This window comes from Agelaius phoeniceus, chromosome 8 (assembly GCF_051311805.1).
Source record: "Agelaius phoeniceus isolate bAgePho1 chromosome 8, bAgePho1.hap1, whole genome shotgun sequence".
NCBI classification, from domain to species: Eukaryota; Metazoa; Chordata; class Aves; order Passeriformes; family Icteridae; genus Agelaius; species Agelaius phoeniceus.
The window spans coordinates 32,257,987-32,282,917 of record NC_135272.1 but is presented as its reverse complement, the minus strand read 5'-3'; the positions used below and the strand labels follow the sequence as shown (position 1 = coordinate 32,282,917).

The following is a 24,931-nucleotide window of genomic DNA, read 5'->3' as shown; positions in this document are numbered from 1 at the left end:
TATATATTTCAGTAAAAGATATCTGGAATACTTTACAAGTTAATAATTTACAATAAAATCATCACATAAGAATTTGAGTTCACCTAGATGGCACATACATAAAATGTTAAAACATTCTCAACAATAAAGCATTTCTTACACAACAAAAAGTAATACAGAAATTGTACTTCAGTTGTTTTCATTATGACATTTCTCACTATGTGGACATACACCAGGTTACAGTTAATCACTTTTTTTCCCCCAAGAGCAAATGTATGTTTAAAAACATGTTAATACTATTTAAAATAATGTAAGCAATATGAGAATAGTAGAGAAGACTGAGAAGAACTGAGTTCATCAGCCATGTAAACCAGCAGGAATGCCAGCAATCCAACAGCCCACTCCCAATACACAAGTTTGTTTCAGTAATTTTAATGGGATTATTGATGCAGTAATTTCTGTAAAGCAGTTTCCTGAACTTAGTCATTTTATAAAAGTTCTGACATAAACCCAAGGATGATCATTGCAATCAAGAAATACAACTGCTCATTTAGACTAATAACAATGAGTTACTCTTTATTGACACACTAAATAGATCAGAGCTCAGAAATTCCCATTTTGCTTCACTCAGACACAGCTTTTTAGGAAGAGGCATCACAGGTAACTATATCCAGTAGCTTAGCAAGCCCTCTGATGTTGTGCAGTACCAGGGAAAAAAGGGTGCTTTGAGCTTATTCACAAAATATGAACTTACCTTCCCACAGGCTCTGCAATGGTGCCTTCTTTTGGTGAATGTAAATCTGGCCTCACATTTCATACAGTTTGGTGCTTGAGAGTCTGGAACCCACACAGGAGCCACCTCACCCAAAGTCGTAAAAGGCTTTCTGGCTGGAGCTCCCAGCTGGCCAGCTCTGAGATCATTATCTGGACTATCTGGGGCTACTGCAAGGCACGAACTATTAGAGACTCCAGATTCATACTCGTCCAAATGTTCCCCATTAGAGCCAGTACCAGAGGCATTTGAAGATGTTTCACCAGGAAACGTGTCTGCTGTATCCCCTAACTGTGTCTTACCAAAGACATTTTTGTTTTTACTACTACCTCCACAATTTGGGGGAATAACATCATTTTGTAAGTGGTCCGATAATGGCTTCGGAATCTGCAGTTTCAGATTTGTGGGTTGCTTAGGTCTTGCACCACCAAAAGGAACACTATACTGCAGGTTAGTCACTGGTTTTGGTGAAGTCTGCCCTTGCATGGATGAAACCTGACTACAAAGATTATGCAAATAATTTTTCTTTATGTGATCACCAGTGCTGTTTAAAATAAGACCACTCCCTTCTGTGGCCTCATTTCCTCTCTGTTCATAAATATTAGTGTAACATTCTGACTTGCTCTCCTCAATCTCCTTTTCCTCTGTTACCGAGTCTTCCTTGGAGGGTAAAGTCTTTGGAACATGAGCAACAACTGGGTTCTGCATTCCATAGGAATCACAACCATTAGACAGAGAGCTTGCTGCTGATGTAGCCATCACATCAGAGAGACTGGACCCTCCAAGCTCATCTGTACCAGACCCTTTTAAGTCTATGCCTGCCTCCAAAACCCCATCTTCATCTTCTCTGCTATTCCCACATGCATCATCAGGCTGTTTGGTCTGCAAAAGTCTTTCATTCTCTCCTAGAGTTTGCTTATTATTCATCTCATTCAACTTTGTCAGCTCCCAATTAGTCATCTCCTGAGATTCAGGGTAACATTCTGCCACGCTGTGCAATTCCGTTGTGCCAAGATTTTTATCACATTCAATGACTTCGCCTTCAGTGGCACCAACATCCTCTGCAACACATTCCTTGTAATTGCCACTTCCAGCCACGTTAGGTTGACAGGTCTCAGTGAGCCCAGATAGCCTAGACTGCAACTGCTGGGTTGTTTCCTGTTCTACAATTAAGCTTCCACTACTGGAAGAGTTTTCAGCTTCTAGATCTGTTCTCTGAGGAATGGCTTTACTAGTGAAATTTTCAACTGATGCACAATTTTCTTGCATTTTAGCAGTACCATCAACTGGTCTCTGTAAGAGAGTCACTGCATTGATCCCTGCAGTTGTAGCTTCTGAAAACAGCAAATCTTTATTCATATTAAAATCCTCCTTTAATCGAGAGGAGGGGCATGCAGCAGTCAGGCTTTCAGATGAAGCGTTAATCAAATGACTTACAGCATCATCTTCAGTGCACAGCCTGTTTACCTGCTTTTCTGTATCAATATCCTTTTCTGTGGATCCATTTACAGTAACACTGAGCTGGTCACTCTGTCGGTTTTCATTATCCAGTGTAAAGCTAATAGAGTCCATTAGGGACTGACTGCTGTAATTTGTACAATCCACCACATCACCACTTTGTAGTGTTCTTCTGTCACAGTTGTGCATGACTGCCACCACTAGCACATTTTTCTCCTCTGGCAAGCAAGCTGTATTTCCACATTTTTTTTCTCCTGCTTCCATAGAGTTACACTGATCATCCCGATTACTGTTTCTTTTAACCAACTGATCATCTGCTGCTGCCTGATCATCAATCCACATGACTGGGGTCTCTGGGCTTATGCTAAAATCCTTTCCATTAGCACAGCGATCCCCTCCTCCTGTTGGTGCAGTCACTGAGTGGGACAAGGAGAAAGACTTTAATCTCTGCTGACATTCATTAGGACTTGGAGCCTCATTCACGTTGGCCACGGCCGAGTTGAATGACAGGCGACGAGAAGGCGGATCTAGAATCTGATTCCACTTTGCACCCAGCAGAGTAGGTGAAACAGCGGCATCTGAAAAAGGGTTTGAACAACAAAGCTTACTGCCTTATTAAAGCTACAGGTTCTATTAATCCTCCTGCATTAGAATGTCCCAAATAGAAATGCAGAAGTGTTCAAATATGGGCACAGAAATGAAGCTCACCTGTCATAACCAACATCCTTGGTCAACTATTAGTAGTGTAATTCCATAATGTTACTGGAACTCAAGAAGTTTAGAGCTACCCCAATTAGTATCAGGTTGAATTTGCAAAAGCAGCTTTAAAGCATTGATTAATGTATTTTAGACAGCTGGAAGTGCCTGGAAAGATTCTCACCCCCATAAAATGAACATTTCAACTTCCTAGACAGCAAAGAATGACCAATTAGACTAAGCAAAAAATTTAGTGCTTTGAACATGATAGCCTTCATCATATGATTTATGTGACCTAATAAAACATTTCTGCTAAAGAAGCTTAAAATAAGTTTTGCCTGATTTGTTTAAAATAAATGATTCAAATATTGCTACTGAGATTAAACTTCACAAAACCTTTCTTTAAAAGTGTATGGCACATTTGCTATTAATAGAGGAAGAAATTTTACAAAGGTAAACAAGATGAATGGAAGCAGAAGAGAACGCTACTAAGAAATGCTGAAGACATACTATGCAAAATTAAAAGATGTTTTTTGTAAATTCTGAGATTAATTTGCAACTCAAACCCTCAAAGGGTATCACAGATCTCCCCCTTTCCATACTGTCCTCTGGAGAAGAGATCTGATGTGCATCTCCAATCCTCTTCAAAATGACTCACCTTCGTTTTGCTCAAATTCATCTAAAACCTTATCGAGGTTATATGCCTCTGCTTGGAAATAGTTCTCCATTTGTCAGGGAACAACCACCAGATCCTTGTCTAAACCTGCCAGAGAACAAATTACAATCAGATGCTTCACCTTCAGTCAGCAGTGTTCCCTTACATATTGTCCTGATTTAAGGGGAAAAGTCCTTTGTAAATCAAATTTTACATACATCACAGACATAAATCAAAAGTATTTTCCAGGAATAAAAATCATTTGTGTGCTTAAACTTGTTTCATTCAGATTAACAACTTCCCCAAACTTGCTTTGGATTTTATTACCTCCAGTCTCTCACATTAATATGTCTGGCTATTGAGATCACCATAATGGTAAGAGCAAAACTGCTGTGACACCAGGCTAAAAAAAAAAAAAAAAAAAAAAAAGCAAACAAAAAAACCAAAACAGCCTAGAGAAACCAGAAAGGCCAACTAAAAAATCTGAAGACCTGACTTTCAGATCTCTGCTACCACCAATTACTTCATGTGGCTTTGAACAAGGAGTTTCAACTCCCTGTGCTTCTGATTTTTTAATGTACTGATGTACTGTAGGCTAGCAGTACTCTGTGTCAGTCCTCATTCCTCTCGAGATGCTTCAAAGATTCATACTTGTAAAAGTTGTTAAGGGACTTAATGGGTGTTACTTGAATTGTGCTACCTCTCAAAATGTCTACTTTAATAATCCTTGTTTCCCTGAAAGGCAGCCACTGGAAATCAGCAAAATGCACAGAAGTAAATAGTGTCATCAAGAGATAATGCTCTCAGGCTAGAAAAGAAGATGACAAGAGAGAAATGAGGGGGGAAAAAAACCAAAACCAAAGCAAAAACCCAACCCTGAATCATTACATAACTCTCTTCACATTATAAGTAATATTTTGCCCTAACACCAGTAACATGGATGCCTCACTACCAAAGTCTTGTAGCAACAAGACACCCTGATTCATTTGTCCCAAACATTCACTACCAGCAGAGACATTTTCCATGGGAAATGTGTGCCATAACCTATAAACCACAGAGACCTTGACTTGACCTGTTCTCTGAACATCATCCAAAACAGCTTTATTCTCTTCAGAGCTGGCTTTCGCTGTTGTGAAATAAGGCAATGGAGGAGGAGAGGGTGAGAACCTTGTTTTGCAGCATGAAGCAGTGTTAGACCTGACAGCTCAAATAAAAACCTGCTTTTTTCCACCAGAGATACAACACATTAGAGGAAGTTTCCAATTTAAAACAATCCTTTACCATTACCCCCACAGGATCTGGATTTGAGGAAAACATCAACCACCTTTATTTCCATTACTACAACATTTCGTATTTACAAATTCACAAATTATAAATATTTACAGTACAACAGTTTTGCATTTATTATGGGAAACAGCTGCAGTTAGGTTATTGATAGGAAAGGACTGTGCATTAAAATATCACAAAATGCAGAGTTCAAGTTTTCAAGGTCAACTTAAAATTTGATACATGGTTGTTTTAAAAGGTGATCATGATACAACATAAATACATTGCTCTTTAATATAATTAGACTAAGGCATGTGTTAAAGATATACACAGAAGCAAGTTTTAAAGAAATTTAATCTAACATGCATCAACAGAAAAAAGACCATTTGCAAAATAATTCCAAGATAAACTAGACTTGTCATCTAACATACTCCTAGATTTGTCCTCTGTTCTGGAAATTTAGATTAATTCCTTCTGCAAGGAAAACAGATGATTTGCCATATCATTTACTGTGCACAGATCATAACATAGGCAATGGAAAAGCTGCCCACCTTGATCACCAGCTGTATTTCAGGAGTCTCAAAAAGTAGCACTGTTTTGTACAAAATACCAGGTGACTGCACATCCATTTATAATGTATTTCATTTACATTACAATGGTAACATTGCTCCTAGCAAACAATTGATGAAGACATATATAATTATTCCTAGGCAAAGTCCTGCTACTGAAGTCAATGAAGCAAAGAGTATTTGTCAGTGAGGCACTGCAAGACTGAAAAATGTCATAACAAATTTTTGTGCTCATGAGTTCCACCTGAAGAGAGAAAAGACCTTTTATATCACTATTGTTATTTCGCTCACTGATGTACCAGGATACATGGAGAACCTTTTATTTTTAAGCTCAAAGTCACTGAGATGACAGCCACTCTAAATGAGATCTCATTGTCTGTTGCAGTAGGTATTTCTCAGAAAAGGTCAGCTGCAAATCTTTAGGTCTCGTATCTAAAATTATTATTATTATATAAAAGAATGCAACAACCCCCCAAGCTTTTCTGCAAGCTTCTGCCAAGGGCAAAACACACTGCCAAATCCACAGAAGTCCTTAATGTCCTCTCCTCTGTCTGACAGTAAAGGAGGATGAGTACTCATGTTCCGAACAGATATCAGCAAGGCTTCCTGATTGTCAGCAACTCACATATTTGCCAGGTGAACATTTAATGCTTCAACTCACCATAGCCAGCAACTCAAGATCAAAATAGAAAATAAAAAGCTCCAACACAGCATGCCATAATAACTGAGGAGCTGCTTTCCCTGTGGTTTAGAATTTAATTTTATTTTGAATATTTTTATTGAATGCCCAAGCTAAATAAAAAACATGTTCCTTTACAAGGTATTTTGAGACTTTTGACTGTATCTCACATGTACCACTATAAAAGTTTGGAAGACTTTTAGAATTACTCTAATCCCAAAGTTTCTCTTAGGACAAAGGTTGGCATGACATTTTTTCAAGGATCCTTAATAGTTGAGAAACTCTGTAGTATTGCCCAAATATTCTGAGTCATAGCATGAAGAAAAGCTGATGAGCAAACACACAACACTTAGACTCTGGAAAAAGGAGAATAAAAACAGGAGCAAATCAGAAAGAAGTTTCAGTGGTAATTTTATGCTATCAAAAAGGAGATCCAAAATTACTATATATTGGGATGAACAATATGAAGGAGAGGATCTTGTGCCAGTGCAAGGAAAAGGAAGCACAAACCAGCAATGAGTAAAAAACAGGACATGCTTTTTTCAAAAATACAGTCCTCCATGCTAAGACTTGGCAGAAAAGACTAATTATGGAAAAAAATAGTAAATTTTTATGTTTTATTTAACTCTGTATACAAAAAAGATTACTACAATGGTTACTATCCACTGGTATATAAGTCCAGAACTCAAGATCACTCGTTATCCATTGCAGAGTCATCTTCTGTCTTTCAGGGCAAGGAGCTAATTAAAACATGCAGTCTGTCAAACCAGATTATTTTCAAGCTCCTGTTGGATCACACATCATGCATAATTCAGGAAGTGTGTTTTACTTCTCAATTTCTTCATAACAACAGCATGGGCTTATCATCATCTTCATTTCTGAAACTTAGGAACTTACATTCCATGAAGCTTACATGCTTTACTCTCCCTTGATGTCTAAATTTAAAGGTGCATGTACCAGAAATGTGTGTGTCATATCTACCCAGAATTACTGCCCTTGTCATCATAGCATTCAAACACAACACAGACTGCAGCTGCATAGTGGAGGAAAGAAGGACACTAAGACAGAAAAACCTTCCTTAAAATTAGGTGTTTCAAAGAGGCTTAGCCTTGGAGACTGCCTCTCAGATATGCCACATGCCAGTTTGGAAATTTCCTGGGAAATGAACTGTACAAGAGACTGGCCTTGTGTTACACCTGCAAAGCAGCCAGACTCGTATTTGTGTAGGGCTCTGTGATAAGGGATTATGTAACCCATGATCTTCTGCACTGCACATCCTAAGTTATCCTTGGGATGTTTTCACCACGGGAACTGCCAGCCTTTAGTCTTTCCAATTGTCTTTTAACTGTGGATGATCAGCTCATAATCACATTAAAACACTGTAATAAAAAAATGCACCGAAAGGAAGTAATACTGACATGCAACTGTTGGCCTCACAGCAAAGACCTAAAAACCAGAGAAAATGTAAAGAACCAGGATAGGATCTCAGGATTTTCTGTCATGCTGTCCCATGGAGACAACTCTTTCAATATCAAACTGTGAACCTACACGTTTCAGTAATCTCTTACAACACAAAATGCTCAAACAGTTTATTAGAGTCCTCATAAAAATACCCATGGAAAGCTCCTAAGATGGAAGTCACAAAGGGCATGATCAAACTGAAACCAAACATTGCTTACTCATCCTGATAAAAATCACACATCCAGAAAACGGCATTTTCCCATAGCACAACAGCATGGAAGTACAGATGGACTGGACAGACAGACTGATTAGATCCAGGGCTCCTGAAGACTTCCTTCAAGCCCAACAAACAATGGCCAAGTGCACATCTTGTTCCAGCTCCCTTCGGCGCTCTGTGTTACCTGTCCCTGCGAGTCAGGCACCTCTGCTGTAATGAACACTTTGTTCTGAGTTGAGCAATAGCTTTATTTAGAACTGATGAGATCTGGCTACAGCACAGACTGAGAAAGACTTTGCCCGCCTTCCCCCTCTCCCAAACACACAATCTTTGCTCTAAAATGGGGTAATTACTCTCAGTAAAAAACAAAACAACAAATTGCTAAAAATACTCCATCATCTTCTTTAGAAGAGATCCATCCATACACAAAGGTATATGTATATAAACATATATCTGTAAGAATACATAAAAAACATTTCAGGTGCAAAACTCTTGAATCATAATATTCTAAAGCAGAACTTGCCTCTTACCTTTTTCTTACACATATGTTAAGAAACGAATGCCCCTGTGCCTTCTCATGATGACAGCAGCACAACCAGCCAGTTCTGCTGAATCAGGCTGTTCTACTTGATCCTAGAAAATACAAACATGTATTTTATGACAGGCAATTCTGCCACAAACCATGTCCTTTTCAACACGTGACTGCAGCTAGCACAGGCATATTTGGCAAATGCTGCAAGCTTCAGATGATTTGGATTACATCTGCAGCTTTGAACTCAGGGATGTGTGTGCACTATGCCGTTATCACTCTCCCAAAATTTTTATTTGCTAATAAAAACCCCATTGTTACCTACCTGTTATTATTCTTCATTTAATGTAAACCCTCAGTGAAACGCAGCAACTCCAACTGTCCTTGTATTCCTGATGACCTTGACTGTAACAATTTATAAAACTAGCCTCTGAAATCAATTATATTCTACTACAATAGGCCTTCCAAAAATAAAGAGCTAGTAGCTTTGATAGTCAACAAGAATTCACAGCCCTCTGAATTCTGTAAACTGTATTCATCAGCTTCCCACTGATTTTGTTACAGCTAAACAAGTGGTTTTGTCTTCAAATTATTCCCCCTACAATCTTAGGCTTCCTTCATTTCCTAAAGGCTTCTTCTCAGAAGGCCCACAATAGCACCAACCTTCAATAGTATGGAGGACCCAAGAGGAAAAAAAAAAAGTCATCTGAAGAAACTTTTATTCTTCAATCCACAGCATTTCTATAGGTCAGGTGCTCATTTTCTCAGGCTGCATCCTAACAGCCAACATAGCTCAAAAATCCAACACAGCCATGGGCAGAGAAAACAGAAACCAGTTTATGACAAATAGTACAACAAGAAAAGGAATTAGATACGTTAAATTCATTTTTTAAGCTTTGCTAGCACTGACATTTTGACCTGTTAGGTAGTTGAAATATTTATTAGTACTCTGATGTAGCTGCAACATATGTTAGAAAAAAAATCTTCAAGCTCCAGCAAAATTAACAGTGCTAAAAAAAAAAAAATCAGTTCTCCATGCATGAAAGCAATATTCAGTGTTACACTAGATTTCTCCCAGGGCTGTTTATTATTCTTTTCAGAAATAAGCAACAGTAATAATTCCAGGAAACTAATGAACTGAACAGCAGCACTCTGAGTAGTACTGTTTCCAAACTCAGAATCCCACAGCTTTGGATGCCAGCAGAACTCTTCCTGTATACAAGTAAAATTTCTGATGCTATGTGTATTTCCGCCTCTATAAATGAAAATTAATTTTGGTTATCTGGGAAATAGTAGATGTTATCTTATTACAACATTCTTCAGAAAGGCATCACATGCATGCAAAAACAGAAGTGGAGGAAATTTAGTTCCACTGAAAGGCTTCAGAATGAGCCTTTTCAAAGGGATGTGAAGTACACGTGGCAGTGGGGAAGGTTTTCTGTACCACCACCAGGTCCCCTCCCAGCCTGGAGTACAGGAAAATGATTCAGTCTTCATGACCCCTTTAAAAAGACAGATCAATTAATGACAATTCTGTGATTTATGGCAAGGCCTGTCAGCTGCATCACAAACACCACATGAACCAGTCATACATTAACCACAGAGTTCAATCTTCCCTGATCAGAAACGGATCAGCCCTAGCAACCCCCAGCTGAAAACAGCTCTGCTGCCACCCCTGCTCTAAGCCTGCAAACCTTCTAGGCAAGCAATATTCAGGGCACAGCTTTATTATTCATTGTTTTTACTCTGCTCCTCTTTCCTTGTTCCATTCTTCCCAGGTAATGACTTTTTTGTGCGTAACCACTCAACAGAGAAGATCCAATCAATGGCTGCCACTCTCCAAAGTAAGCTTTGAAGAGATATTACCTGGAGGTCCTGGAGCTTTTTTGTTTACAGTTCAACATTTACTCTCAGCAGCTATTTCCCCTTACAAAGATCAATGCAAAAATCAAAGCATGCTTACAGATATGAATGTAGTATATTTAAACAAAAAGCAAGTAAAAGAAAAAAGAAAAGTAAATTATAACATTTGGATTTCATGGAAAAAAAGAACAAGTTGGCAACAGAGCCAAATTATTTTTTCAGTAAGAATTTAATGTAAGAGAAGTATATTTAAATGAAAATTGAGGACAAAAGGAATAACTACAAATGAGAGCCAAGAATACTCACAACAACATATAACCTAGCGATTATTAGGTGTTCTCTGAATCACACACACTGCTAAAAAAGGGTTCCATCACACTTGTGAAAAATACATCTATTTCCACCTAAAGCTATGGGCCCACTGAGACCTAAGATCACAGCAAATGCAGGAGGCCCAGTGTCCCTGCTGTCCCAGTTTGCTGCTTGGAGCATTTCAGTTCCTCATCCCTTCTGCTGGTGGTGGGCTGAACCCCTCTGTCTGCTGCCCTACAGTGGTGCCACTCAGGTGTGGCTTTGGTCATATCCCACATGTCTGATTTCCCTCAGGAGCTCCAGGAAGGCGACTACCAATTACTGCAAAAGCAAAACAGAAATTGAAGAGAATTTTGACAAGCAGAGACGTGCTCAGAATGAAGAAAAGATGAAGAATAGGAGGAAAGAACTCCAAAAATACATAATTAGAAATAACTTCCACCAAAAAGAATGTAAAAAATGTTTACAACATTAAATGAAAGTAATCTGAACTAGCAGAAACTGGAATAGCTTATAATAAATGGAAAGAGACTGAAAAAGAAGCAATTTTGATACTATGGTAAAAAAATGCAAAAAATGCTCAAAGCATGAGGAGATGCTAAAAAATGCTTCCATCTACTGGCAAAGATCCAACTCTTAACTACACTACAGATCCTCTATAATGTGCTACCAGTGAGGAGATGTCTTTGAGTAGGCAGGGAGACATTTGCAGCCATTTTAAGGCACTTTATTATTGCTAGATTAGTTGAACCAGGCATTATCTTGCATGCAAATCCAGATTTCAACACTGGTATCTTCACTTCCTACCTTGTCTACACTCTGGAAGTATCAGATGGGAGATTCAGAGACTACAGACAGGAGATGTGTTCAGGCCCCAACTCTGCAAGAAAATCCAAACTACAGCAAGGAATGCCATAGCAGGGGGTTACATTAACAGGAAATCAGAGTACCTGAACAAGGGGAGAGACAGGTGAAAAGTTTCAGGACACACATCAATAACGTAAAATTAATTATTTTATCTGATCAATCAGTCTGGAAGCTAAACCTTCACAAATGGAAAAGGGGGTTCTTCACTCAAGTAATGTAATGCTTGGAATAGTGGTGGTTTGCCACATGCCCAATGATTTTGTCCCCAAACATGGAGTTCTTCTGCCTAGCAGGTGCCAAATGAAGGGAAAGGCAGGTGTTACAAAGTGTTTGTGACACAGCAGTAGCAGGATCTGTCACACACCTGAAAGTGTCTGCAATGGCAAGGACTTCAGATTAGGCCCCAAATTAAGCATTCCAAAATTAAGTGTTCTATTAATAAATTAAAGTAGTAGTCATTCAATGCAATCAGAAAAAAAAATTGTTTTCAGAATTCTAAGTTATTAAAGAAAACTCAGCAAATGACACAGATTTTTTTTTAAATACATGGTCTATACCACAGTTCAGATTAGAAAAATCCATTAAAACTCACCATAAATCCATTTAATAAGAAATACTACATACAGCAGCAAAAATGAAATGTAACAAATACAAAGAAGATGCAGTCACTGATAATCCTTTCCCTGCACCAAAAGCTCAAGATGACCAAGCATCCTTCAGCTTTACTTTCCATAATTTGCTGATGTTTCTACTACTCCATGTAAGGAGCAGGCTGGGGCATGGCAGGCTATTCCTGTGCAATACAACACTTTGTACCAGCTCACTACCCACGAATGCTGACAAAAGATAAACTATTGCAATGTTGCATTGGATTGGCTTTTTTTCCAATCAACTGAACAAAGAGAGGTGGACAATGCTTAAAGCAGAACAGCCTCTCTAATTATTTCACCAATATTTGCATCTTTTGCCTTGACTCTCCCCCACGCCATTTTAAAGCCATTATTTCCACTTTTGTCTCCAGCCAAGTTTCCATAAGGAGACATTCACACATGCCTGAGCAGTAATAAGGCAGTCAAAAGAGCAGCAACTTCAAAGCAGAATTATAGGAAGTATCACAGTCAAAAGTAACAGGGAGACAAGAACAACTACAGCAGCATTATCAACCTTTGTGCTCCAGAAAATAAAAGCAGCTCAACTGAAAAGGACACCTGCTTTATAACCATTTACAGTAGAAATAAAATTCCATTTCCTACCCTTTTTTACTATTTCAAGGAGAAAGCCATTGATTTGTTTGCCTGACAAACGCCAGCCTTGCCAAGCAGCCTCAGCCTGCTGCAGAGGCCCCAGCACCTGGAGACAGGAACCAGCTCCTGCTTATGTAACTGCCTGTGCTGCCTGGAAAAGGATCCATCCCTGCTCTGGGGAAGAACAAATAGATAGGTTTACACCACAGTGCTGCCTTCCACGCAACTTTTTCCAGAGGAATACAGCTGGAAAAAAAAAAAAAAAAAAAAAAAAAGAGAGAAAAATCCTTTCCTGAGCTTACTCATATGCTCGTAGAGCAAAAAGTGGTGGTTTATGTGTCTAATGTTTTTTAACACTTTGTTTCATGCAACTTGCAAATTTGAAATACTGTAAACCACAAAAAGCTAATGCACAGTGCATTAAACATAAATTTAATATGAAATCATGTTTCTTAATTTGTGCATGAGTTCCAAGTAATGTCATCACACAGTTATTTTTAAAAATTAATCCATTTAACATACTGATCTGAAGCTGTTATTTATCTTTATTCAAACACAAACTAAAGTAAACATATAGAACAAGTAGGTTTATGGGATGATTTTTATTTTTCAGTATTTAAGGTTTTGACTCTGATGTTTAACACATTTGAAGAATAAAATTATTTAAAGCTGCACACTCTATCCCAGAGTGGATTAATCCTGTACTCTAATACTTTATGAATTTTTCTTCTTTCCAATGTAGGGTAGAAACAAGAATGAAACCCAAATAGACTCAACATTGTTTTAGATCTTTCTTAGATTTGGGCAATAAGAGAAGAACTGACTGAGGTCCCCTAGAATCTCTAATTAAAAGCCTACAACTCCTAAGGAGCTGTCCTGTTTATAAAGCTCACATGGGACTGACACATGTGAGTGCCAGTGAGCAAAAGCTGATAATAAAAGCCAGAAGTGCCACACAACCAGAATGGGACAGACCAAAAGGACAATGGGCAAGCAGTGAAAACTGCTTTGCCACCATTTACCAGCCCATCAATGTTGTACCCATAGGGGAGTGAAGCTGCTGGATGAAACACAATTTATACATTCAGCTGCTCTTCAGAGAATGGACCATCCAAACAGGCAAAAGCTCAGAAAGACCACTGGAAAGCAGTCAGGCACCTACTACCAGCACTTTATCAACAGGCTTTGTTTCCAGCACTCCTGGGTCATCTCTGCTCCTCTGACAACTCAGCTCCACAACAGCATTGTAAATTCTGACATACCTTTTGAAGAAATGCAATTATAGACACCAAATGGTTACTATTTCTCAAATCCTACCTTACGTAAAGCTGGATTACCATACATCCCTGAAATAAATATGGACTTTTATGTCATACTGTCTTCTCCCTGAAATTATCTCTAAGCAGATAACTTAATTCCCATTTTGTGTAGACCTTTATATTCATATCACACCAAACACATTATAAAACACTGTTGTCAAGTGTAGCAAAGTTCCCTCCCACGTTTGTGATCATGATCTAACTAGCATCACTGCTGATGCTCACAGTGCATTATGTCTTAAGTCATCTGTAACTAGTAACTCATTCGATACAACTCCATCATCCATGGCAACAGTGCGTACTGAAACTGCTATTTCTGAGCATGCACCTCCCCTGTGCTCAGGGCCATTGACATGCTTGTGGCAGTGCTGAAGGGACTGAGCACTAACCACCAGAAACAGGCAGCAACTTGCATTCAGGTGCACTGTAAAGCTTTTTCTTTTCACTGATATGCTGTGCCACTGAGGCAATCAGGATTTCTACCTGAAATTTATGCTGGGCTCCATGAAGTTTTAGTTCTAACAGTAAGTGCCCATAATTCTGTATCTCTGTTAGCAGGCACAGGAAATAAAGACTTAACAGACAAAACCCAAAAACATTTGAAAGGCTTCCTTATTAATGAGTTATGAATGTTAATACAGTTATCAGAAATCTTACAGAGCTGTAGGAACTCCAAATTCTTCTAAACTCAGGTGCAACATTTCTCAGACAGACCAAAACTGAGAAACCTCTGCCACTTCTTCTGTCCACTGACAAGGTGGCTGATTCAGCTCAGCCATGAATCCCCCCCTCTTTACCTCTCATTCTGAGCCTCTAGCATACTCAGCATACTCCTGTTTTCTTCATCTGGAGGGCCCTTTTCCCCTCTCACATTCCTTCCCCATCCACTTCTTCCTGCATCCATTTGTTTTCTCCCTACCTAAGCTGCCTTCTTTCTCTGACCAAAAAAACCCAAACCCATAAGAAACCTCATGTTCCAGCATTGCTGTTCATTACTGGCACAAACATACTTGTAAACACCCTTGAGAACAGTGGGAGCAAACCCACTGCAATGGTGCTCCACCCACTTTGCAAACTGAAATGAAGTCTTTAGAGGGCTGGCCATCAATAAAGATAAAAAAACCCACATGGCTACAATAACAGCCCTAAGACACAGTCCTAACCACCAACCTGCCTCCTACCCCTCCTCATCATTACTGACCATCATGAAGCTCCTTCACAAATCCATTTAAACCCCCAGCCCTGTAGCCTGAAATGCATTTTCTGACACATACACACAGTGGGTATTCAGCATCTGAGACCACTTCCCTCAAGCATCTCAGTACTTGAAACCTCTAGCCAAGACAAGTTTTGTTAACTACATAGGAACATGTTTCTACTACACTATTGCATGTTTCCTCACATCAGAAGGTACATTTAAAAGCCATCTGTACAGAAATGAAGCTTAATGAAAAAAAAAATAGCCACAAGGGTTATTATAGGAAATTAATAAGGGAACAAAACCACTACATATACACCCATCTATTGCCCATGAGTCTCAAGAAACAATTTCTAATTGGCATCATAATAAACCCTGCATTCATTCTACATGAGTAGTCAAAAAGAAAATCTATGAGCAAATTCCAGAGATGGGTTAAAATGCATTTTACAAGTGACTTGTTAAGTGAAACCAAGGTAAATACAATATAGAAGCTATTAAGCCAGTACACCAATACAATTACTTGAAAGCAGAAAAACACACAGGTGGACTGATGCTTAAGTAACAACATTTAAAGTTACATTTATAAAAGAATCAAGAAAGAACTGTGAAACCCATGAAATATGCTGGGGTTTTATTCAGCCTTCATCATTTATACAAAAACACAGTATGAAATTACTACAATCAATGCAATTTGGTGTTTCAGCTAAGAGGCTGTTTCAATATATATGCTATTTAAAGTAATCTGTTAATAATATAACATAAGAAGTGGGCTTTGCATGTACTTTCAAGTTCACCAAATAAGGGACAGTTAAAATACTCATTTTGAATTAACCAACACAGCATTTACAATGTACCTTTGTAACACAGTGACAACCAATATGCTCTGCTGGACTGTCAGTGGGGCTGGGCCAACGAAAACCAGCAGCTGTATACTGGATATAGCCCAAAAAGGGTGTAAATAAAAAATACCTGTGCCTTTCTCTTCAAAACACAAGCCTCAGAAGCAAGCTATTTCCAAGCCATAGCATGTATCTCTACAGTATCACAGGAGAATGTGCAATTTCAAAGACTGCGGGATAAATGAAAAGAAAAAATATCACAAAGAGGGAACCTTCCTCTTACATTATCTCAATTTGTATTAAATGTTCATTTATCTGCATTACAGTGCAGATAGGGAATAAAAAATTACATTGGCATGATTGCCTGGGTATATTTTAACCATGTAGCTTTTTTGTCTCCTCCAGCCTACAAAGAAAGCTCAGTATTCAGAGCCTCAGTAACATGAACAAGAGGACTTACATGCTGATTTAGTGTTCAGATGCTGCCACTTTTCAAGTGTTGTACCTTTAATCTAATTTCCTATAGAAATTAATATTATGGGATTATACTGTTCATTTACTATTCTTTATGCTCATATTTTAATATATATATCTGTCATGAAAATGAGTATCTACACAGTAAAAGCAAATCCAAGTGACTGCCCTCCAAGGGAAAAGCAAGCTGCTCTATGTATTTTGGCAGCAACCTGCTGGGCAATCAATACCCACACAGCTCTGGAAAAAATCCCCAGAATTATGGTGTTATGTGAGAAAGATGGGATTAATGCAGAGAAGGAAGGAAGGGAAGACATATTATGGGGCAAAAAGGATTTCCATCTACAGAAAAACAAGATTCTTTCATTCCACAGATGGTGGAACAAAATGCTTACTAATATAGTATCTCCAAGGACTTGGATACATATAACATCAGATAATAAACTCATTCAACACATCTTCCAACTTAAAACAAAACACACTTCTCTCCATCTCCAGATCATGGAAGAAATTCCCTGCTACTTAGAAAATCTTTCACAAAATCTAAAGAATTACAGGTGGAAAATAAGTCCTAGCCATCAGAAATTAATCTGGAACAGATTCCCAGTGCTTCAGCTCCTTTATTACTGGTTCCAGCACACTGCACTGACTCAATGCAAGAACCACTGAACTCTTCAGAGCCCCAGGTCCAGTTCTCTGTCCTCAGCAGTGGATGGTGTCAGGCAACAAGCCCTTGATGTGATGCATAAAAAGACAGGTCAGCACTACCCCTACTCAGCAGTTGCTGGGAATAACACACAAAATAAACTTCTCTCTTTCATATCACATTTATTTGAGAACCAGAACCACCAGCACATTATCCACCTCTCTTCTGCAATAAACCACAGCAGCCCACTGCCTTTGCTTCTCTGCAACACCTGCAGAAAAACCAAATGTGCACCTCTTCACTCACTGCACTTCCCCACCTGGCAGAAAAACAAGATTAATTTCATTTTGCTTAAATTGAGATGCAAAGCTCAGAGCTGCAGAACTTGAAGTGGGAATACAAATTTGATTCTGCCAGGCACCTTCAGCAGATGACTGGGGCAGGGTTTACCTTCACCCCCACCCTCATCACCAAAGGGCACCTCAGAGATGCTGGATGTGTGGCACACCCAAGATCAGAATGAGGTCTGTGCACCACACACACCAGAGGAATCTACATCCTCAGAAACCAGGACTCATATTTTACTATTACTCACACCAGTCTTCAACCTTCCTCTTAAAATCTAACAGTTCAAAATGAGAGGAAAAAAAAATCCGAAGCTGTTGAAGAAGAAAATGAAACAGATGAGAGAACAGTTTAATTGACTGGGTTAAAAGAAATGCAAGAGAAGCACAGTAAACAATGACTGAGAAACAAAAACCACAAATCTGAAAATATCTACAATTTTTGTGATGTAGTATCTTACAAACTTCCAATTATCTGACTGGTCAACTGGTCAAGCAATAAATTTTATGCATATTCATATGATTTGTCAGTTCTTCTTGAATTTATAGTAACAACATACACTATAAAATCATAGTTTCACATGGCTTGGCCTTTATTTTAGTGTTCCTAAGTCGATCTTCTAGTTCACACTTGGAGTGCAAACAGCTAAGACAACATGTACACTGAGTTCAAAGCAGAGTTTTGACACAACAAAACTGAACCTGGAAACGAGAAAAGCTCCTGTAATAGTCAGTGTCATTCACAGATAAAGAAGGTATTATGTGATTTAGAAAGCTCTTTGATCCTCTTCTTCCACTGAACATTAACCAATTTAAGTGCATCACATCACTTTTTGGAAAAAAGTACCAGTGTATGTTCTTCCATTGATAATCTGCTATCAATCTGCTAAAGTATTTTACCCATATTGCTTTCCTAAATAAAATTTTAAGCCTGGACTGAAATAGAAATGTTGTACCCAAAATGTGTGTAACGTTTGAGTTTGATTATTTATTAAAAAAGGCTTCAGTATATTGTCAAAGTAAATCAAACCTTTCCAATTACAGTGGTTTTTGAAACTGCAAGAATCCAGAAGGCTGTTAAGTACTACTAGAGCAGCTAGAGCTCTTCTGTAATTGATAGAGCACACATGAATCTCTGACCCAAGTATGGCCTAATTTCAATTTATCACTGATAGGAAATGTCCTCTGGATTCTCTGTACGCTAGAAGGAGGAATGACAAGTTCCTCCCAGCTACCATTTTACTAATAAGAAAAAATCTCTTCTGCAAAATTGTACTACAAGTACTCAGTAAGGAAAATTCTGAAACACCACCAGTCAGCATGGTAATAATTTGGTGCAAAGCATTTCTTTTCTAGCTCTTAACTGGACAAGGATCTTCTCAGCTCAGGCAAAGAAAAGCACAAAACACTTCAATCATCTTTGATCATGCCTCATTTCTCTAATGAAGAATAGCTGGGAAACAGCCCTAAAACACTTATCAAACTGAATTCTACAACATTTTCACACCTAGAAAACAGCAGAGGAAGAAACACATCCAGTTTTGTGTACATTAGGCTTTAGTGCTTTTTTGTAGCTACTGCAAACACCAGTTCAGCTCAAGTCAGGCCAAAACCCAGGAAGACACCAGAGAAGGCACATTTACTGCACTGCTTCACATAAAAACCCATCCCCTACACAGGGTCCAGCAGCACTGCCCAAAGCACCAGCTGATGCCTCAAGCCTCCATGGGAAAGCTTCCCACCTCTGTCACTGTGCTGGAACCAAATTACAGAAATACAACAAAACAGTGTTGGAAAAAATGTGAAGGGCAATACCATTTCCAAATGTAAAGCCCTACTAAAGTCCACTATGCCATTTAAAAACAAAAGTTCATCAAGCTTCCTGTGGATATGAAAAGGAAGGGGAAGAAGTATAGGAAACAAGCTGCATGCAATAAAATTCCTGACAGACAAAGCTAGAAAATCCTAGCAGAGCTTACTGGAATGCTTCTGGACCTTCAGTGTGTTCCCTTAACCAACTGATACTACTGATACTCCACTGATTTAAAAATAGGTTTGTAATTTCAGTTGCCATCAAAATATCAGAGGTATAGTAGGAACAATATTAACACATATAGCAAGAAAGAAAGATATATTTATAAATTCTAGATACAATACAGAGTCAAAATATAGAGGGGTATAGCTATTAGCATTATCTGCAAATAATTCCATATGGAAGTTGATCATTTATGCTCAAGAAACATAGAGACAAACAAAAAACCAGCACAAATGGAAATCCAGCACTGAAGTCCACATTTTCCTTTGCTCAATGTACACTGGGGACAAAACATGTGAAAAGCTCAATCCATCAACACCAAACCTTCAAAGCAGAACATATGGTCACACTGCTGCATATTGACATTTCCAAATGATCAAATTTCTCCTGAAAACAGAACAATGTTGAAGTTTCCTAAAGCTCTCTTTTCCCCAGCCTTCATAACGAACCCAAGGACTGCCCCAGTTTATCCTCAGACTGGAGATGTCACACGAGCTCTTCAGAGAGCGCTCCAGCTCCACACTTGTAAAACACAGAGCATCTACAGGTTGGGACTCTACACCTGCTTTTCACAGCGTTTATCACCTTGGGGTTTTTTGCCTTTTTTTTACTGTAACAGAACTATGCCTGTGCAAATCTCAGCTGACTGGACTTGCTGCTTTACATCCTCTCTCCCTTGAGCAGATCTGGATGAAAGAATAGGGAAGGAACAATTTACTCTCTGTTGACACCTTGAAGTTAGCCATGCATTCTTGCCTTCAACCTATGTTTTTTAATTAATTCAATTTCTCTAGTCACTACCTTTAAAATAGTTGAAGTGACCCTTTATGGATTTCCTCTGCCACTCATGTTAAGCCTATTTGATGCTGATGTACTACTTGGAGGGCTGTTATTTCTGAAAAAGGAGTACCAATATTAGCCATCTCTGCTTGTCTCTTGCAGAAATACAGCAGTAATATAATTACCAACAGAATGACCCAGTCATAAACCAGACTGGAATTATTCAGTGAAAGAATACATATAAACTCACCTTAAAAGTGTTTTTCTTATTCTACCTGTCTGCTATGGCAACCTGAACAGCAGCTAAAGTAAAACTCAGCCGAACAGAGAGTAGGTAGGAATGTACTTTATTTGAATGTAAAAATAAAATTATTCATAGAGATAAGGCCAATAATTATTCTTTACATATAAATTATATTTGTGTGCATTAAGATAAAGGTCATTTACTTTTATCACACTGATTTTTCAGTGTGCATTTTTTGATAACTATATAGCATGTTTTGCTGTAGTCATTAGTCCAAAAAGTTGTATCAATACATATCCTGAATTCTATTTTCCTGAATTCCAAATCAAGTAGAAACTACTATGTCAGTGAAGGATCCTTGATGTATATTTTATATCATCCTATCCATCTGCATTAATTGACACAATTTTAACAGTATTGCAAGATATAGCCAATACTTCTAGCCAACACAGAAGTAAAAGCTATCTCTATCAGCTAAAACTCAATGCTTTCAGTTACTTTCAGCCATTTACTTTTGACTTTCTATTGCTTATCAACACAAAAAGCTTTGTCAACTCGTAGTACCATTGTACCTTTCTCAGTGCTTTACAGAAACAACAGGAGGGAAAACCAAGCATATTAGTTCACATTTCTGTCCACATAAAAGTCCCAGCCTCCTAAAGAATCACAAACAGAACCATAAACAGGCCACGCTTCAATTTCTTTAATCTCAATCACATTACAAAAATAAACATTAGCCTTTATATAACACTTTCAAAGAAGCCTATGAATATACTGGCATCTTACAACAGTGTTCTGGAAAAGATCACAGATTCATCAGCACACAGACTAACTGTGCACTGAAACTATCATTCCTCAACTGATTTTCAGTTAAGAAAATCAGTTTTATTGGGAAGATTCTCAGCTTAGTATATAGAAAAGATTTTTCTGATGGACAAAACATGAACACAGAACTTCTTTTCAAAACCTCTTTTTGGTCAACTTGTATTCAAAAGCAAAAGGCCACTCTAATCCTTTAGCAAAATAATTTCCAGGTAATTTTCTATAGATAGCCTGCAAACTGAAAAACAAGCAAGCTGTTTTCTGCCAAAGCTGGCACAGCAAGTGGACAGACTACAACAGACATTAAAAGCTTATCATTCTTTGGCCACAAGTTTTAATACTGCATCTTTGTTCAGTCTCTACCTTTGTTCCCTGAGACAATCACAGCCAGACTTTATGCCAGGCTAAAAAAACTGTATTTCATCTCAGCCTTAGCCCCAGGCCTCAGATCCTGAGATGAGTGTGTGTTTGAAAGTATTTAATCCCCAGCCTCGTAACTGCCTCAAAGCTAACACACAAAAATAACACCCAGTATCAGGAGTCAGCACGGCGGTTTTGGGGTGGGTTTCTTCCTTTCTCACACACTAAAGCAGGCACCATAAAGCAATGCAAATAAATCACAGTGTGTCAGAACGTGGTAACTTGTTCAGGGCTGATCAGGGCTTCAATTAGAGAGGGGAGGCTTGTTTGAAATTTTAAACCCTTCTTCAGCTTCCATTTCAGATTCCCCAAACCTCTGAAGAGATTTTTAAATTTGTCTCTCTTGGGTCAAGGAGACTGGTCTTCTCATTTTGCATCACATGCCTTAACTTTATAAAAAGAAGCACACAGAGGGTTCAGGCAGTAACAAAGGATTTGGATGTCTCAGCCACTGAAGGTGTATCTAAAATCGGGATGTGTTCCATGCAATCAAAAATTACTTGCTAATAGAAGTTAAATACAATGTTTTAAAGCCTTGCCTAGTCAGTTAAATACTGCCCAAAGAAAATAAAAGCTTTAATTCACGTAGAGCATCTTTTTTATTATTACTATTTTATTTGTTTTTACACAGATCCTTCCAGGTTTGGGTTCTGTCTGGACCCAAAAACTGAGGGCAGTGTTATTCAGAAATTCTAATCTGAGACAATCACACTTAATAAGAAGAACTGATGGAATTCAGTCAACTTTTAATATCCGAACTGAATGAAAATGTGTGTAAAAATGACACTCTCTGAAAAACCACTTTCATAAAATAATAAGGAATATCCTGTCTATAAATAAAGAAGATCGTTAACACGAAAACATAAAGTCTATCAATTTCCATCTGCTACTTGTTTCTCTGTCTGGTTAAGAAGATAAAAACATTTCTTGAGCCACATTCTGCCACAGGCACCTATTTAGCCGTAACATTTATGAGCAAGAAACTAGCCTACCTCTGCAAAAAGTCTGACATGTCAAGAGTGCCAGTTATTCTTAGAGTGAGACATGACCACAATTTCACGTAATTAGAGATGTTATAAAACGCATCCCGCCCGCTCTCCCCATCCCCCTCCACCACTACCACCATTGCAGGAGTGACTTGTTACACATCGCGATGAGCAAGTAACATTCCCTGCCCGGGGAGAGAGCGGAGATCAGGCCATAAAAAGGGCACGAGATGCAAACAGGGATCCTCCCCTGCCCGGGCCGGCAGCGGCGGCTGCCCGGGCACAGCCTCACCCTGCCCCGCGCGGCTCCCGGGCCGTCCCGGGGGGAGCCGCAGCTCCTTCCCCATCCCCGGCATCGCCGGCGCGGGGAGAAAGGTGCCCCGGGCGAGCGGGTCACCCGCTCCGGCCGCCCGGGGACGGAGGGGGAACGGCGGGGAGGGAGCTCGAAGGACCACGGCGACGGCCGGGGAGGGCTGGGGGGCGACCGCTGCCTTCCCCTTGGTGGCGTGCCGAGGACAAGGGCGGCGGGGCTCGGGGACGCCCGGAGCCGGCAGGCCCAGGGCGCTGTCGGCGATACGGCGGCTCCACCGAGGCGCCGGAGCCCTCCCCGCCCGCCCGCCCGCGGGGCCTCGCTGCGGGCGGCAGGGGCCTGGGGAGCGGGGTGCCCCGGCCTCCCGGGCCCGCGGGCGGCGTGCCGCACACCGCTCACTCACCTCGGGAGGCAGCAGGCGCCGCCGGGTCTGCATGGCGAGAGGGATCTCCCGGGTCCGCCCCGGGAGCGCTGGGGGCCGGCGCGCCCTCGCCGCCGCCAGCCGCGCTCGCTCGCTGCCTCCGCGGCCAAGGCCGCCGCAGCGCCCGGCAGCAGCGCCCCCTGCCCGGCCCCGGCGGCAGCGCACGGCACTGCGGCACCGCCGGGGAGGCGGCGCGGAGCGGCCGCGCCCCCGCCCCGCGCCGCGGGGTCCGCGCCGGCACCCCCGCACCGGGCCCCGGGGTCCGCACCGGCACCCCCGCAGCGGCCGGACAGCGGGAGCAGCCGCCCGCTCTGTCCCCCTGGGACCCGCCGAGCCCGCGGCCCCCGCAGCCACACACAAACACAGAGGCGGGGGCGGCACCGGGCACCCACCGCCGCCACCGGGCGCTGCCAGTGCCCCGCGGCCGAGGGACGCGCCTCCGGGCACCGGCTGCAGTGTGCGTAGTGTGACCACTCCACAAACCCCGGCGAAAAGGACTCGCGGCTGGGAGCCGAACATGTGTTATCTCGCCATTTCATGTTGAGCGTCTCCACAATCGGAGAGGGACACCATCCTGCGGGACGCCCTCGGCCGCCCCGAGAGGTGCGAGGCCCGGAGCCATCCGCTGGCAGACACGTTCAGTCCTGAGCAAAGAGGCTTCCAGAAATTAAAAATAAAAAAGAAAAAAAAAAAAAAAGAGAGAGAAACACAACACACAAAAAGAAAAAGAGAAAAAAACCCAAACAAACAAAACAAAGCAACCCCACACACACCAAATAACAACAAACGACCACGCTCGTTCCCCACAGAAGCCGCGATGGCGAGCAGGCAGGGCACGCCAAACCGTGACACTGCGCCCGGAGTCTCACCCGTTCTCTCTCCAAGAGGAGGCGGCCGCCCATGCCGGGATCGGGACTCTTCGCCTGGCTGCAGGCGCTCGGGAACTCCAGGAACTGTCACTCCCCGCGTGTGCCGCGGTCCGCCGGGCGCGGGCTCGGCGGGGGCGGCCGGTGCCGGGCTGCGAACCGGCACAGCGCGCCCTCACCGCCGCCTGCAGCCTCACCCAGGCGAGCGAGCGCCCAGCGCCTCACGAACCCCTCACCCCTCGCGTTAGGAGCCCCTCACTCCTCGCCTCAGGAAGCCCGAATCTCTCTCCTCAGGAAGCCCTCACCTCAGGAACCCCGAATCTCCCTCCTTAGGAACCCTTCATCCCTCGCCTCAGGAACCCCCTCACCTCGGTTCCCCCTCAGGAAAGGCTCGCTTGGTGCCAGGGGATGGAAAGGAGTCGCTGTCCCCTCGCCTCTGTGCAGGTCCGTGATCTCCCAGCTGCAGCAGGGCCATGTCAGCCCAGGAAGGAGGGAAAGGTGAGTGTGGTGGCTGCTAATGCAGCTGCACGGCCATTCCCTCTTCCCAGGCCTTCACACTTACAGGCCATCCCTTTCCAGCAGGTTGGGCTTCTCCATTAACTTGCCACATATGTCAGTGAATGCAGTGTAATGAGCCTCGGTGATAAAATCTAGGCC

General features: G+C 41.1%; 1 protein-coding gene across 2 annotated transcripts in view; it reads right to left on the bottom strand.

Moving 5' to 3' along the window:
• The window catches only part of ZFYVE9 (zinc finger FYVE-type containing 9), a 57,011-nt gene extending 32,609 nt beyond the window's left edge, over positions 1 to 24,402 (bottom strand). Inside the window, exons 1-4 of one of the 2 annotated variants that reach the window (XM_077182517.1) lie at positions 24,278 to 24,402; positions 8,283 to 8,385; positions 3,564 to 3,668; positions 734 to 2,787 (exon numbers count right to left, since the gene is read on the bottom strand). In XM_077182517.1, the coding sequence (XP_077038632.1) occupies positions 734 to 2,787; positions 3,564 to 3,633 (2,124 nt within the window). In that variant the 5' untranslated portion in view covers positions 3,634 to 3,668; positions 8,283 to 8,385; positions 24,278 to 24,402. Of the gene's footprint in view, positions 1 to 733; positions 2,788 to 3,563; positions 3,669 to 8,282; positions 8,386 to 23,390; positions 23,548 to 24,277 lie in introns of those variants that run through there. The other variant, XM_054638068.2, reaches the window with a different exon arrangement.
• Positions 24,403 to 24,931: the final 529 nt, after the last annotated feature.